This window comes from Drosophila rhopaloa, unplaced genomic scaffold, assembly GCF_018152115.1.
Source record: "Drosophila rhopaloa isolate 14029-0021.01 unplaced genomic scaffold, ASM1815211v1 contig_3, whole genome shotgun sequence".
Taxonomy (NCBI): domain Eukaryota; kingdom Metazoa; phylum Arthropoda; class Insecta; order Diptera; family Drosophilidae; genus Drosophila; species Drosophila rhopaloa.
This window is the reverse complement of record NW_025335123.1, coordinates 25181466-25197187: the sequence shown is the minus strand read 5'-3', so window position 1 is coordinate 25197187 and position 15722 is coordinate 25181466. Positions and strand designations below refer to the sequence as shown.

Sequence of the window (15722 nt, the reverse complement as noted above, 5' to 3'; positions counted from 1 at the left end):
TCTGACTTCCAAAACAAACCGAAATAAGTAAACAAAAAGGAATACCTTTTTATTAATATTAGCAAACTTCCAACTCAAGAAGTTTTAGACAAGAACATAAGATGTTATCTATATATGCTGAAGAGGCATTTAAATAAAGTTATATAAGTTATTTGTTTGTGAAAAAAATTATGGTACGTTATAACATTGTACTCCTCCACTGGTATTGTATATTCATTGAAATGATATGAATAATTATTGTAATAAAAATATAAACACATTTTTATTTTTCGCAGTGTAGATTTCACAAATGAAGGCCAATTTAGGTCCTGGTATAGGGTACGATCAACCACCGTCTAGTCTGCTAATCCTCACCTAGCTCGAAACCACCCACAATCCATGACACGATGATCGCTGCCATGCGAAATGAACGAAAATTGCACTGAGTAGCTGGTGTTTCTCGTTTGTGGCGCGTGCGCATGTGCAGCGGCTGCGGCTCCAACGATTGCGGCTCCAGCAAAGCAAAACCCAAGACCCATGGTTTTGCCCATAGCTCCGATGGACTGCGTCACGGAAGCGCCGCCAACTGGCGCCGGCGTACTCGTATTCCACCGCATTCCGTGGGCCTGTATAAATAAAATGGTTGCACTGGGGCAGCAATCAAAGCGGCCGCATCGTCGGAGCCTTCAACACCTCGACACCTTAGAAATCCAGCCAAGCGATATGGATAACCGCAGTCTGGTGAGTGGCAAACTCGGGATAAATGCCCAGGAATACCCGAGGATTACATTACACCCGACATCCGTGATCATTTTTTGCAGCTGCTGAGGCTCTCGATTGTGGTGGCGCTGGTTTTGCTGCTCGTCTGCGTGCCGGAAACGGATGCGGGGTATGGACTACCAACGGATTACTCAAAAATAATATCAAACTAGATCATTGGTTAATGGTGTTTTTATGAAAACTAATTATTTTATATCAGTTCAAACTTAGAAGCTCAAAAAATGTAAACTTAAAAATATAGTTTGGATTAGTGATCATAAAATAACATTCTTCAAATCCATTTGGAAATATTATTTTATTGTAATATCCTGTTAACATATCAGGGATAAACATAGTTTTGTCCAATCTTTGCATAATATTTAAACCAATTAATATTCTTATATTTGCATTCTCTTCTAGGAGCCACCAGAAAAAGAAGAAAATTGTGATCCACGTGCCCATCCACAAGAAGATCGAGAAGCACATCCACACAGTAGTGAAACACGTGCACCACCACCACAAGCCACTCGTTTTAAAGGAGGAAAAGAAGGTGATTCACGAGGACCACCGGCCCATCCAGATCCACCAGACCAAGGAGCACATTCACCACCACGAGAAGCACGACCACCACGACCACCACGATCACCATGACCACCACGAGCACCACGAGCACCACCCACTTCCGGTGCCGCCTCCTGCCCTCCCGTCACTCGAGGAGGAAGAGGAGGAGGAGCACATCCACCACCACCACAACTACGAGCACAGGGGCGGATTGCGGGACGACTTCATCGGCGGCGATGGGAGCAGCAGCGAGGAGCGCTGACTATGCAGCGCCCAAAGTGGGGCGCAGACTGATCTGATCGTGGACCGATCGCCCGGTTTATCCCGACTCTTTGTGATTCCCTAGATACTTACGAACCCTTTTTGTTTGTTTTTTTTTCTAGCCTAAATCGTAGATTTAAGAGAAATAAAGTTTAATCAGAGTGAGGCGAATTCAATTTTAAGAAATGTGTAGGGATGTTTGTTATTCAGCTTTGCCATTATTTAATGATATATGTAAGCACTACAAATGTTTAAAGGGACTTGGTTTATGTACTACTATTATTAATAAATATCTATCTGAAAATGATGAAAAATGAACCAAAAAAAAAAATAAAGTAGAAACACAGTTTTTTAGAGAGTGGAGCCACAATCATTTTAAAGTATGCCACTTTGGAATCGGATGTCCGTAACAAAAGTTATGGGCTAAGAAGTGCAAGTTTTAGGTCACTTTTCTGCAAGCCCATTTTTCGAAAATTTGGAAAGGGGTTACATTGCTTAAAATGATGAAAATTCGATCCAAAAACCAAAAAAAAAACTGGAAACATAGTTTTTTAGAGAATGAAACCACAATCATTTTAAAGTATGCCACTTTAAAATCGAATGTCCGTAACAAAAGTTATGGGCTAAGAAGTGCAGGTTTTAGGTCACTTTTCTGCAAGCCCATTTTTCGAAAATTTGGAAAGGGGTTACATTGCTTTAAATGATGAAAATTCGACCCAAAAACCAAAAAAAAAACTGGAAACACAGTTTTTTAGAGAATGAAACCACAATCATTTTAAAGTATGGCACTTTGAAATCAGATGTCCGTAACAAAAGTTATGGGCTAAGAAGTGCAGGTTTTAGGTCACTTTTCTGCAAGCCCATTTTTCGAAAATTTGGACAGGGGTTAAAATGATGAAAATTCGACCCAAAAACAAAAAAAAAACTGGAAACACAGTTTTTCAGAGAATGAAAAGACAATCATTTTAAAGTATGCCACTTTGAAATCGGATGTCCGTAATAAAAGTTATGGGCTAAGAAGTGCAGGTTTTAGGTCACTTTTCTGCATGCCATTTATTGAAACTTTCGAAAGGGGTTACATCATGAAAAATTACCAAAAATCTTATCTCTGGAAATGAAGCCTAAACAAAAAAATATGTTGAATCATAAAGAATGAATCATGTTATGTTAGATACTTTCATTGTGATGTGATTAATTCTTCGGGAGGATTGTTAAGTTCCATCCCAAGTCTCAAATTCGAATAAAATGTAAAATAAAAAGACAATAATTTGGGGTCCGAGTACAAAACGAAATACGTATTTATAAATCAACGCCGCACTTTAAAAAGAGGCGCCTTCAAAACTGACAAAATATCGATAAAAAAAACTATTTAAAATGTTTGCTAAAATTATTATCCCATTCACATTATTTGAAGTCAATTTTTCTGACATTTTAAGAAATCTAAAGTGTTTTAGAGCTGATCTGATATATAGAAGAAAATATATATCAAATTGCTGGTACAAATAAACATTTTATCTGTATGTAAATGCAGGCGAACACAAATATTTCTCATCATAATATCGCGATAGTCCTAAAACAATCGATTGTGCCGGGCATAGCTCAACCATCGATACTATCGACAACTTTGACAGCTCTAAACAAAAGAAAAAGAAAAAAATTACGGCAGGATTGCGAGCAATATTCGATTTATCCGTTCGGAGCAGCATTGAGACGCCCCCGGAAAGCCAACTACGGCGGAGCCCAGTCCGGAGTTGCAGTGTTTCCTTTCAGCGGATCCGCAGCAGTGCCTCCTGCCCCACAGCTTTCCCCCCAGAAAAAGCAGCGACTCTGCCTCTTCCTCATCGCCCTCCCCCTGCCCCCGCCCACGCTGCCATCGCCCCCCTCAAGGCCCCGCCCGCAAACCACGCACCCCGCTGTCCCGCCCCCGCCTGCAGCTCGGCAGGCTTAATCAGCAAATCAACAAACGAAAACGGAAGCTAGACGAAGGACAGCAGCTCCTCCTGTGAGTAATCCGGAAGCTGGAGCAGCAGAAGCGTGGATCCTCATCCATCCGGCGGCTGAGCGATGCAGTATAGGCCACCATGGGTTCGCAGACCTTGGAGATTTTGCGCCAGGGCGTGTGGGCCTCGCTGACGGGCGGCTACTTCTACGATCCGCACCAAGGTGTTTTCTGCAACGTGGTGCACCTTTACCTGTGGCTCTACCTGCTCTGCTCGCCCTTCGTGGCCTACCTGGTGAGTAGTTCTTCAAGATCTGTAGGTAGACCTTCCTGATCTCCCCCTGATCTTGCAGTACTTTCCGAGCACTTGGTTGACATGGTGCCTGTACTGCGTGATAACCAGCTTAACCATTATGATGGTGAAGCTGGCCAATCTGGCGCTGCACCGGCTGTACGATCGCGCCCAAACCATGTCCGAGGTGAACCTCAAGGGGCAGTTCTTCAAGGTTACCAAGGAGACGGAACCGCGCCACGACGACGAGGGCGGCATCGAGATGAAGGTCATCCGGCCGGGTGGCTCACGAATCTCCGTGGAGCAGGCCATCAACGAGGCCAGCGAGGAGAACAGCATCATGTCCATCGACAATGTGAACAGTATCATTGGTAGGTTGTGCTTTTTGTGGCCTTGTGCTGGAGCCTAATCCCCAGATCCCCTAATCCGCAGATCTCAAGGTCGATGTGCATCGCAAAAACAGCTCCGAGTCCATCGAGCTGATGCTCTACGCCCCCTCCATGCTGTCCGGCGGCAGTCAACAGGATCAGCAATCGCTGGCCGGTTCCGCCAGTGTCAGCAAGTCCATCCGGAGCACGGGACCGGGCGGGAACACCTCCACCAGCGCCGCCGCACAGGCGGATCTCTTCAACAAGTACCTCACCGTCTACTCGGAGGTTGTGGAGGCGGCTGGAAGCAGTGCGGGCAGCGCCGATGGTGGCAGCAGCGGCGGCGACAGCAGGTCCGGCGGAGCAGTCGGTGCGCTGGGTCCTGCAGGAGCGGGAACGGGAACAGCGCCCGTTCCGCACGTCCGGACGGGACATCTATCGCGCAAGTGTTCCGAGGTCTTTAGCCGCCGACAGCGAAGACGCCTGGAGCGCCAGAGCAGCCTGGACACGGCGGCAGCCGCTGCCAACTCCAGCGTAGAGCACAAGTTAATGCGCAACCAGTCGGACACGATAGCCACGGCTGCGCCATCGTTCCTGCACTCCCAGCCGACGAACAAGGCGCGGGGCCAGGCCAATCCGCGCCAGCACTTCATAGCCAGCACACCGTCGGCGGCAATGGGTGGTGGAGATGCATCCTCCTCCTCCACCGCCGTCGTGGTCATCGCCCCTGCCTCGAATCCTGCGGCGAATCCCGGACGCTCCTCGCGTCTGCAGCGCCACAGAAGCTCGGAAACGCACGACGAGCGGTTAAAGCACCAGAGTCGCGGCGGTCTTTTCCAGCCCGTTCTGCAACTGCCGCATCACAGTGCGGCCAGCAGTATCGGAGCGCTGGCGGTGATCGGCGGTGGAGGAGGCAGTGGCGGCGCCAACGATGTGGAGGACATGGAACTGGGCCTGGCAAGGAATGCAGGCAGCGGTGGAGTGGCCGACGCCTGCAGCCGGGCGCTGCAGTCCTGGATATTAGGTGAGCTAGTGGGAAATCCAAATCAAATATTGGTCAAACTAATATAGTTTTATTGTCCGCGAAGATCCCTTTCCGGATGTGTACCTGGAGGACGATAGCTACACCAAATCAGATCTGGGCATCGAGCAGCCCCACCAGCCGACTTTCCGCGCCCAGCATCACCACCATCATCACCACCACCACCACCTGCATCATCACCTTGGCGGTGCGATCATCCGCAAGGATCCCACGAGCACAATGTCTGCACTTCAGCTGGCAGGAGGCGCTCCGCCGGGAACGGGAGGATCGGGAGCAGGTGGAAGTGGAACAACAGGAGGAGGCGGCTCTGCTGCCGGGATGAAGCGACGCAGACATTCCAACGCCACCAACTACAAACACGGTTCGGGTCAAGGCAACAAAAACTCCCTGGTGAGTGGTGGAGGACCCAGAGGCCCGGTCGGAGAAGCGGGGACAGCAGGAGGAAGTGGAGGAGCTGGCGGAGTGAGGCGCATTAAGAGCGCCGCCTTGGAGGTACTTTGCCCGCAGCCCTCTGTATCTAATCTCAGTCCGCATCCGAACAGCGTGGAGGCCATCTCGGGGCAACAACAGATGCGGAATCCCCTGCCCCCGCCCAGCAAGAGTCTGGTGCGGAACCAGCACCTAAATCTGTATCCCACGCAGAGCTTTGGCGACGCAAATCCCGCCGCTGGAGGCGGAGCGCCTGGTGGCGGCAGCACCTGTAGCAGCCTCTTCTTTGGCAGCTCCAGCGCTTGCGGCTCCACAACGGCACTGATTGAACCTCCAGTATACCCTATAGTGGAGCACTCAGACGAGAAGACGGCGCTCGAGGAGCATGCAGACGTTTGCTTGGGAATCGGCCAAGGCAACGCTGACGATGACGACGAGGTGGACGACGTTCCAATCCGGAGGAGAACGAGGGCGTTGGGCTGCAGCCAAACGCACTACAGCGCCGAATCGGATGTGGGCGGATTTCTGGCTGACGACGACGCCGCCGACGAGGATGTGTTCAAAGATTTCGACGACAACCTGGACCACATCCTTAGCGAAATGCAGCAGGAGCACAATCAGCTGGACGACGTGCTGAAAAGCCACGATCTTCTCCACTCTCATTTGCACCACCAGCTCCACAAAGGGACACCAGTGGAGGGTGCAGGATCGACGGGAGGAGCCGTGCCAGTAGGAGTTAGTGGCGGAAACGATGACGAAGACGAGGAGACGGAGGACAACAACACGGGGTCGCGATCTCCGCTGCTCAGCGATCGGAATCGCCAGCAGGCGACGCTGCGCGAAATCCAAGCGGACAAGCAACTTCGCCAGGATCTATCACACCAATCTGTGGCCGCTGTCCCAGCCCCTATTCCTCCCGTTCCCATTCGCAGCGAGGCGGATTCGGGCTGCCCGTCCAGCGATTGCGAGCAGGTGAGCGCCAGCTCCAAAGATCAGCTGCTGGCTGGAATAGAGTCGGAACAGCAACAGCATCTGCAGCCGCAGAGATGCCAACTGGACGAGGAACAACCCTGCACCTCAAAAATGGCTGCCAAGAGCCTGGGAGCCATCCCGAAGGTGGTGAAGTACCGGGAAGTGGATGAACTGAGGCGGAGACGGAGAGGCGGCTCCCCCGCGGATGCGGGAGAGTTGAGCAATGAGTTCGCACTGGTCAAGCAGACCAAGCTGACCTCGCGCAACTCCTCCTCCTCGAACTCGACGCACAGCATCAGCCTGACCGACAGCTTGACCGCCGACATCCACAAGATGCTCTGGCTGATGCACGGCGGAGCGGTGGACGAGCGGGGCCGACCCATCATGGGCATCTCGGCGGACGGCACTCCGATCCCGGCGAGCAGTAGCTTGGCTCCGCCGAACATGTCCAATGCACACTTCCAGTTCTACCAGGACGCCATTCAAGCGCTCCAGGGTGCCCATCCCACCTCCGGCTCCAGTGTGGAGCACATGACGAACATTGAGCGGGCGTTGGCCAGGGATAAGCTGCGTCTGGATGCCAAGTTGATGTGCGAGCAGCTGGCAGCGGCGGCGGAGGCCAACTCCGGAGTCCGGGGAAACACGCTTGCCACCCAGCAGATGACGCAACATCAGGTGGGCATGCTGATGCGCGGGGGCTCCAGCTCGCGGCATCCATCCAGCGCCCCCTTCTCGGTCCAAGGATTGATCAGTGTGATCCGTAACGAGCGCCAGGTGGCGCGCAGCCAATTGGACGCACTGCAGCAGCTAAGCGATGCGGCAGCTGCTGTGGCCAACGCCAGTGAAGCTGCCTCCGTTTCTGTTTCGGGAGCCGGTGGCGGAGCATCGAGCGCCGGCGGAGGAGTTTTAAGCGCCCTGGGGCTGGCCAATCATCCCAGCAACCAAATCAGCCAAATCAGTCAGATCAGCCAGATGAGCCAACCCATGCTGAATGTAGACGGCCACTTTGCACCCTACTGCGACTACTGGAGGCCAGCGTGCCACCTTTCTGCTGCGGAAAAGCCAGCGGTGCCAAAGAGTTTCTACAAATACCGGTTCAAGTGGTGCGGCCAGGAGCACGAGTTCAAGATCGCCATGGACCGGCTGGAGCTTCTGGCCCTATTCGACCGGGATCTCCACTGGATGCACGTGCTCCTGGCCAGCCTGCTGTGCACGATGGTGGCGTGCCTGGGAGCGGCGATCCTGCAGCACGATCACTACAAGGATCTGTGTGCCCTGCTCTTCTGCGCGGTGATTGCCGGTGCTCAGTACTCGCTGGTGAAGAGTGTCCAGCCGGATGCCGCGTCGCCGGTGCATGGATTCAACAAGACGGTGGCCTATTCGCGGGCCATATACTTCTGCCTGGGCGGCGGCTTGCTGCTCCTCCTCAAGCGTTTGGATACGGACTACGGGGAACGGCCGCCGGACCCAGTGGTGTTCTTTGGCATGCGCTACTCGCCCGCCGACGTGGTGGCCCTCCTGCTACACGCGCTCTACATCCTGCTGCTGTGCTTTCCCATCATCTTCTCGGTGGGACTGTGTCCGCAGATCAACACGTTCCTTATGTACCTGCTGGAGCAGATCGACATGCACGTCTTCGGTGGAAATGCTGCTAGCAGTCTACTGGGTGAGTTCGCTTTTTAAGGCAGGCTTGCACCTTGTTGGCGCCCAAAACCTGATTTTTTTCTGGAATTTATTTCTTGGAAAGTATGGTAGGTGTGGGAATAAAATTTTAGCCAGTTGTAGGGTACAGTTTATTGAAGCTACACAATTTTTTTGAGTGCGATCCAAGCGAAGGGGGGAGGGGGAGTACCCAACAATGGCGGCATGTCCGCGAAAAACTCGTCCTCATTACGGATTTTTTGGAATTTTAAGAAATAATCTGAAACGCAAAAAACGAATATATTATTAATCTGTACACTTGCTCGCATGGCTTAAACTAGGATAATTGAAAAAACATAAAAAATGCAAAAATTATGAGCTTTTGAAAAAAAAATCGGTTTTTTCCTCATTTTTTCGTTACTCATTATTTTTTTAAATAAACAATTTTTAATATTTTCAAAAGATCCTAGTCTATGCCATGCACATACTTCTGAGGAACATGTATAAAAAATTTCATGACGATTGCTCAATTTTTGCGGCTTGTACGACTTCCGCCAACTCGGAAAACATGGTTTCGAGAAAAACGCGTTTGAAAATTTGCACTATAATGGCAACGCGCATGACACCGGTCCACCAAACGGCCGATAACTTTCGTAATTCAAGAGATTTCGACTTGAAATTTTAGGAGAGTAAAATTGAAACATGTATGTATCCGAAACTGCAAAAAAAAATTGATTTTTTTGACCTCACAAGGTGAAAGCCTGCCTTAAGCAGTCCGCTTCCTTATGCAGCATCTAAAACTAATTCCTAAATATTTGCAGGCTCCTTTTTGTGCGTGGTGAGATCGGTGCTGGCTGTGATGCTGCTCTACGGACCTCTGTATGGAGCACTGGACGAGCAGCGGGGCACGCAGTACATTCTGTTCTCCATCTTCTGCGCCATGCTCGTGCCACTGGGCTACCATCTGTCCCGCTGTGCCAGCGACTTTAGCCACCTGTGGCGTCTGATCAAGACGTGCATTGTGAGCACGTATCGGGACGATGAGGACGAGGATCTCAGCCATGTGCAGCAGGTTGCGGCGGCTGGAACAGTTACCAGAGCAGGGACTGGCAATAGCACTTCCCTTCAGTTGGCCACCAGCACACCGAAGCAGCGCAGGCAGACGGATTCGAAGGCGGAGCAGGAGCAGATCGAGCTGAGCTCGCTGGAGAAGCTAGCCGCCACTGAGGAGCAGCAGGAAAGGGATCAGGGCGCGGATGACCATCTAGAGCCCGAACAGGACCTGCCCCTGCAGCAGAAGCACAGCAAGTCGAAGGCCTCGTCCTTGGGCAGCAGCCAGCAAACCCTGGCCAAGACCATCAGCAGCAGCAAGAGGGCCATCACAGCCTCCAGCTCGTGCACCTCCATTGGAGCAGGAGAGGCAGCGACAGAGGCCGGAGTGGTGGCCGGAGAGGGGGCGGAGGGCGAGGACCAGCCGGGTGATCTTCTGGCCAGCGAGGAAGCCAGCAAGCACGAACTGGCGGAAGCCTACGACCAAGCAGCCAAAGCCGATGAGGGCGATGACAAGATCTCCAGCTCATCAGCCACCAATCCCGGTGACGTGTCGACATTGACAGCGGGAGCGGGCACAGCAACTACAGATGCCACACCTGCCTGCCTGGAGGCAGATCCGGACGTGGAAGGAGAGGCTGCCGCCGATGAAAAACAACAGGGAAATCTGGGAACGGGAACCGGAACCACCGAGGCCAGCGAAAACAGCAGTGGCGCCGGCGGTAACGGCAACGCCAATGGAAGTGGGACTGGCAGTGACCTTCCCGATCCGCTTCCCCGAAAACTGCAGGCCACCGTGACCACTCGGCTGAAGAACGACCTGGTGGTGATGACCCTTCTGGCGGTCAGTGTACTGGGGCTGCACTGCAGCACCGTGTTCACCGCCCTGCAGCCGGATCTTAACGTGGTACTCTACTCGTTCATCGGCGTACTGGGACTCCTGCTGCACTACATCGTGCCCCAGATGAGGAAGCACATGCCCTGGCTTTGCTTCGCCCGTCCACTGCTCCGGCAGCGTGAGTTCGGCCAGTTCGAGGTGCTCAACGCCCCCAAGATCATGTGGTTCGAGAAGCTCTACATTTACCTGAGTGTCCTGGAGCGGAACGTGCTCTTCCCGCTGCTAGCCATCTCCTCGCTGACGGCGGACTCGCAGCTGATTGTGGCCAAGTTTGGATTGCCCTGGGGCACCCTCATTGTGGCCATTTGCGCTCTGAAGTGTAAGTCAACCGCTTGGATTCTCGATATTTTGGTCTTTCATATCGCTTATGTACATCTTCCCTCTCTCTCACTTTCACGCTCATCCCAATACTCCCTTCTCGCTCATCAGTTGTGAGGAACGCCTACTCGGATCCGACCAACCAGTACCTGATCATCATTTTCACGGTCTTACTGTTCCGCATCGACTTCGCCATGGCCACAGAGACCTTCATCATTGACTACTTCTTCGTGTCGCTGGCCTTCCGCAAGTGCTGTGACTTCCTGCTGAAGGTAAGAACTCCCCCAGTACACCTGTACTATCCAGGCAGTAACCAATGTTCTTTCCCAGCTGCAATTCATTGTGACCTACATTGCTCCGTGGCAAATAACTTGGGGCTCCGCCTTCCACGCCTTCGCCCAGCCGTTCAGTGTGCCCCACTCGGCAATGCTGTTCCTGCAGGCGGGCATCTCGGCGCTGCTCTCCACCCCGCTGAATCCCTTCCTGGGCAGCGCCATCTTCCTCACCTCGTACGTGCGTCCCATCAAGTTCTGGGAGCGGGACTACAACACGCGCCGAATAGACCACTCGAACACGCGGCTCAGCTCGCAGCTGGAGCGGGATTTAGGTGCGGACGACAACAACCTGAACAGCATATTCTACGAGCACCTGACCCGCTCCCTGCAGCACTCGTTGTGCGGCGATCTGCTAATGGGTCGCTGGGGAAACGTTAACCAAGGAGACTGCTTTGGTAAGCACTGAACATCCTGCTCCTGCCGGACAAGACTCTAATACCCATTCTTGCAGTTCTTGCCTCCGATGATCTCAACTGCTTGGTGCACATCATTGAGCTGGGCAACGGACTGTGCACGTTCCAGATGCGCGGCCTGGAGTTCCGCGGCACCTACTGCCAGCAACGCGAGGTGGAGGCCATCACTGAGGACGTGGAGGACAACGACGGCTGCTGCTGCTGCGATCCGGGCCACCTGCCCCGACTGCTCAGCGCGAACGCCATGTTCTCCACCCGCTGGCTGGCCTGGCAGGTGGTCGCCGCCCAGTACGTCATCGAGGGCTACTCCATATCGGACAACTTGGCCAGTGCCACGCTGCAGGTGTTCGAGTACCGCAAGGTGCTCATCACCTACTACATTAAGGTGAGATTTCTTTGGTTTACGCTCAACAGGTTAAGCTAATCCGCAAATGTTATTTTTTCAGAGCATCATCTACTACGTGGTGAGGAATCCCAAGCTGGAGCAGTGGCTGGCCTCCGGTCCCATCCAGGATGCCCTGCAGCACACGCTGGGCCGCCAGTTCGTCGACCTGGATCCCATTTTCAATTTCAATTTGGACGAGGACTTTGACTTCCGGGCGATGGGCATTACGCGCTCCAGTTTTTGCTACGTGTACCTCAAGTGGATCAACTACTGCGTGGATATGCGCCGGGATGCTGCCTCCATGGGAGCGGCTCCACCTGCGCAAGCATCAGCGGCTGCTGGAGGAGCATCCTCGGCCCCTGCAACGGCGGCTGCTGCCCCGCCGCCACCAGTGACGCCCGCGCACAATGATTCAAAGAGCACGCCCAACCTCTCGGCGCACGGTGGGTCAGCTGGTCCCGCTGCGGGCCAGTCCAAGTCACAGTCGCAGCAGCAGTTGCGCCGGCCGCAGAAGAATGTTGCCCAGGAGAGCAGCGGTGGAGGTGGAGGGGCTGGAGCAGGTGCTGCCACTGGCACAGGAGGTCCAGGCACCGTTGCCGGAGATCCGCAGCTAAGCAGCTCGCACAGCTTTGCGAATATATCCCGGCAAACTTCGGAGAGTGCCCCCGGACTGGGTGGCTATGTGACCTACATGGATCAAAACGTGTTCGTCAAGCTGGCCAAGAGTAGCACTGCCACGGGAGCAGGAGCTGGAGCTCCGACTAGCCGGAAGGAGAGCCAGGAGAAGCCCGCACTCCGGCTGAAGCTGGCCAGCGTGGGCAAGGATGCACCGCTGGTCTCCCTCTGCCTGGCCTTGGGTCTGCTGGCCAGGCGATCACTGGCCACCGCCTCGCACAGTTCGCTGACCGGCGTTGAGTTCTTCCTGCACGGCCTGCACGCCCTCTTCAAAGGAGATTTCCGGATCACTTCGCCGCGCGACGAATGGGTCTTTGCGGACATGGAGCTGCTGCATTCGGTGGTGGCGCCGGCCGTTAAGATGGCCCTTAAGCTGCAGCAGGACCACATCACCAACCCTGACGAGTTCTTGGATCCTCACGCCCTGTACGAGGCCATCGACAACTGTTCCAACGAGCTGGTAATTTCGCACGAAGCCGATCCAGTTTGGCGAAGTGCCGTCCTACGAGGAGCCCCCAATCTACTGGCCCTGCGGCACGTGATGGAAGACGGATCGGATGAGTACCGCATCATTCGGCTGACAAAGCGCTGTCTGAGCTTCCGGGTGATCAAACTCAACCGGGAATGCGTCCGTGGCTTGTGGGCGGGCCAGCAGCAGGAGCTGATCTATCTGCGGAACCGCAATCCGGAGCGCGGCAGCATCCAGAATGCCAAGCAGGCGCTGCGCAATATCATCAACTCCAGCTGCGATCAGCCGATTGGGTATCCCATCTACGTGTCTCCGCTGACCACCTCCTATGCAGACACGAATGCCCAACTGTGCGAGGTGATCGGCGGCGCCATCACACTGGACACCATCAGGCACACGGTGCTGGGCTGGTGGCACCGCATTCGCGAGCGCTGTCGCCAGGGCTGCAGCTCGGGATCTGCGCTGGAACCGCATCCGGGATCGGGACCCGTTCTGCTTGCCGCCTGTAACTTTGGCAGCGGCGGCAGCGTCGTGGGAGCGGCATCCACGGCCACGGGAGTGGGTGCTTCGGCGGGATCTGGCCTGGGCGTGACTGCTCCCGGCACCGCCAGCAGCACGGGCGGCGAGTCCGGGGACCTGGCGCCCGTATTTATCTCTGCCCCGCTCTACAACACCCTCACCGTCAACCAATACTACAACGTGCGCCAGGGAAATGTTCCCGGCGGAGCCATTCCCGCCAATCTGGGCGGGAGCTATGTGAGCGACAGTTTGGCAGTGGTGCGCGGAGGTCTGGCAGTGATGCCCGCGAAACCCACCTCCACAACTCTAATTGCCGGGCTGCTGAACAGAGAACGGGATCAGGAAACTTCAGGATCCGCAGGAGGAGGCGGAGGAGCAGGAGCCACCAGGGCCACCAGTAGTGGCGGCATGCGCAGTCGGAGCCAGCTGCATCAGCAAGTCGGCAGTAGTCGGGGCAGAGATCACGAGCGCAGGGCCACCTTGCCCATTGCCAGTGGTGGAACCGGCGCAGAGTCTGGAAAGGATCTGGCCACACCTCAAACCCAAGTGGAACATGAGCCGAGTCCGCGCAGCACCAAGCTCTCCTCTTCATCGGGCAGCCTGGGCCTTGGAATGGGCGTGGGCCTGGGCAACATTATCACCACGCCAGGGGATTATCCCCGGAAGACCAAGGGACCCATTTGCCTCACCTCCGTCGAAACGGGAACGGGCGTATCAGTGGCGGAGGGAAAGCCCGCTGGATCGGGAACAGTAGCAGGAACTGGAGGAGGTGGCATCATCAGAAAGCCGCGCATTGAGATCTTCAAGAAGGTCATCATAGTTGATGACACTGGGGTGAGTACAAATATAAATAAAGCCCTTTAATCAGGGTAATAATCATAATCCCTGGACAGATATACGATTGCCTGGACATCATTGATGCCGTTGTGTGGCCCAGCGAAAGGATGCGCAACAACGGCGGCAGGCTGTCCTGGAAGGACTGGGAGCCGAGTGCCGGGATGGTGGGCCATGTGGTCCACTGCTGGACGCCCAACCACAAGGACGTGCGCTTCCGTTCGCATGTCAGCCGCTACGTCTATCTGGTGGAGATCGGTGAGCACTACGTGCCCGTGGAGGAGTTGGGCCTAAGGGAATACAACCAGATCATGGGCAGCACCGAGGAGATGGCCAACTCGCGACGCAGCTCCATCCAGCGCGAGTTCCACGAGTACAATATGCTGCTGAAGCTGGCGGGTCTCACTCCGATAATCGGAGGCGGCGGATCCTCCACGACGACAGCCAGCGAAGCCTCCAAATCGCACAAGGCCAAGATCCGAGCGGTGAGCAGCAGCAGCTCCGAGGACGAGGACACGTCCTCCATGCGTTCCATACTATTGTCACACGACGATCCTGGCGACCTGCCGAACTTCACCAGGGTGATGAGCATGTGGAAGGAGATAATATCGGACAATAACAAGCGGAGATTCTACGATATGGGTGAGTTGTCGCCGGAGCTGCTCCAAAAGCTGGACGATGCGGTCCAGCAGCAGCAGCAAGAGACGCCCGCTGCTGAGACGGATGAGGAGGCAACCGCCACCGCCACCGCCACAGCCACAGTCACTGCCAATGAAGGTGAAGAGGAGGTCAAGGATATAGAAAAGGAGCCAAAGCAGGAAGAGGAAAAGGAAGAGGAAGCAGTAGCAGTAGCAGATCCCGAGGACCAGGCACCGCTGGAGGAGGTCACCGTTTCCCAGCCCGAGGAGCAGCCAGCTCCGCCCACACCTCCGCCCAGTCCCATTCCCGCTGAGGCCAGCTCCACTTCCAGTGCCAACTCCCCAAGCTCCGCCTCTCTCAGCCAGGAGGAGCAGGAGGAGGCAGTCGATCTAGACGAGATCCCCGAATCGGCCTCCGAGGAGCCGCCAAGCGATGGGAATGACGAAAGCGAGACGGGGACAACGGTCTAAGGGATCACAATGGACTTGCCTTTACATAGATTTGCATTTGTTTGCCAAGCAAACACCCCGAAGGCATGGACGCACACCCAGGTGGACATGGACACAACCTTGTAATACATATCAGCAAAGAGCAGAGATTGAAGGTGAAGACGACGACTCTGCTCCGGGCTTCCGCACTGTGTGTCTCCTTGCATGGGTGTGGCCCAAATCCGAACACCGATCCTGGCCAGAAAAACCAACAACAACAAATGAGAACACTTCCAAGAAATCAAAGTAAAGTTTATAAAACGACTGCGTTTAGTGTATGCATAGGAATTAGGAGCAAGCTACAATAATTCAGACAAAAACAAACAAAAAAAAAAACAAAGAATTCAATTTTTAGTATTAATGAAAAGTTATAGATCATACTCAATATATAGGAAAAAAGAGCGCAAATCGAGAGCAGGATTTTGGACAGGAGATCATAAGATAAATATCTAACTA

General features: G+C 54.0%; 2 protein-coding genes across 2 annotated transcripts; both read left to right on the top strand.

Annotated features, from left to right (window-relative positions):
* The first annotated feature begins 702 nt into the window (after positions 1 to 702).
* Positions 703 to 1561, top strand: LOC108046916 (histidine-rich glycoprotein). Its single transcript, XM_017126886.1, has 3 exons — positions 703 to 720; positions 801 to 868; positions 1159 to 1561. Exons 1-3 carry the CDS (start codon positions 703 to 705, stop codon positions 1559 to 1561), a joined length of 489 nt encoding a protein of 162 aa, XP_016982375.1.
* A 1628-nt stretch (positions 1562 to 3189) lies between these two features.
* Positions 3190 to 15531, top strand: LOC108046906 (protein pecanex). The gene is made up of 10 exons (XM_017126872.2): positions 3190 to 3794; positions 3853 to 4162; positions 4224 to 5183; positions 5248 to 8268; positions 9065 to 10510; positions 10621 to 10781; positions 10840 to 11239; positions 11296 to 11642; positions 11704 to 14139; positions 14199 to 15531. The coding sequence occupies exons 1-10, from the start codon at positions 3642 to 3644 to the stop codon at positions 15246 to 15248; spliced, it is 10284 nt and encodes a 3427-aa protein (XP_016982361.1). The 5' UTR covers positions 3190 to 3641; the 3' UTR covers positions 15249 to 15531.
* Positions 15532 to 15722: the final 191 nt, after the last annotated feature.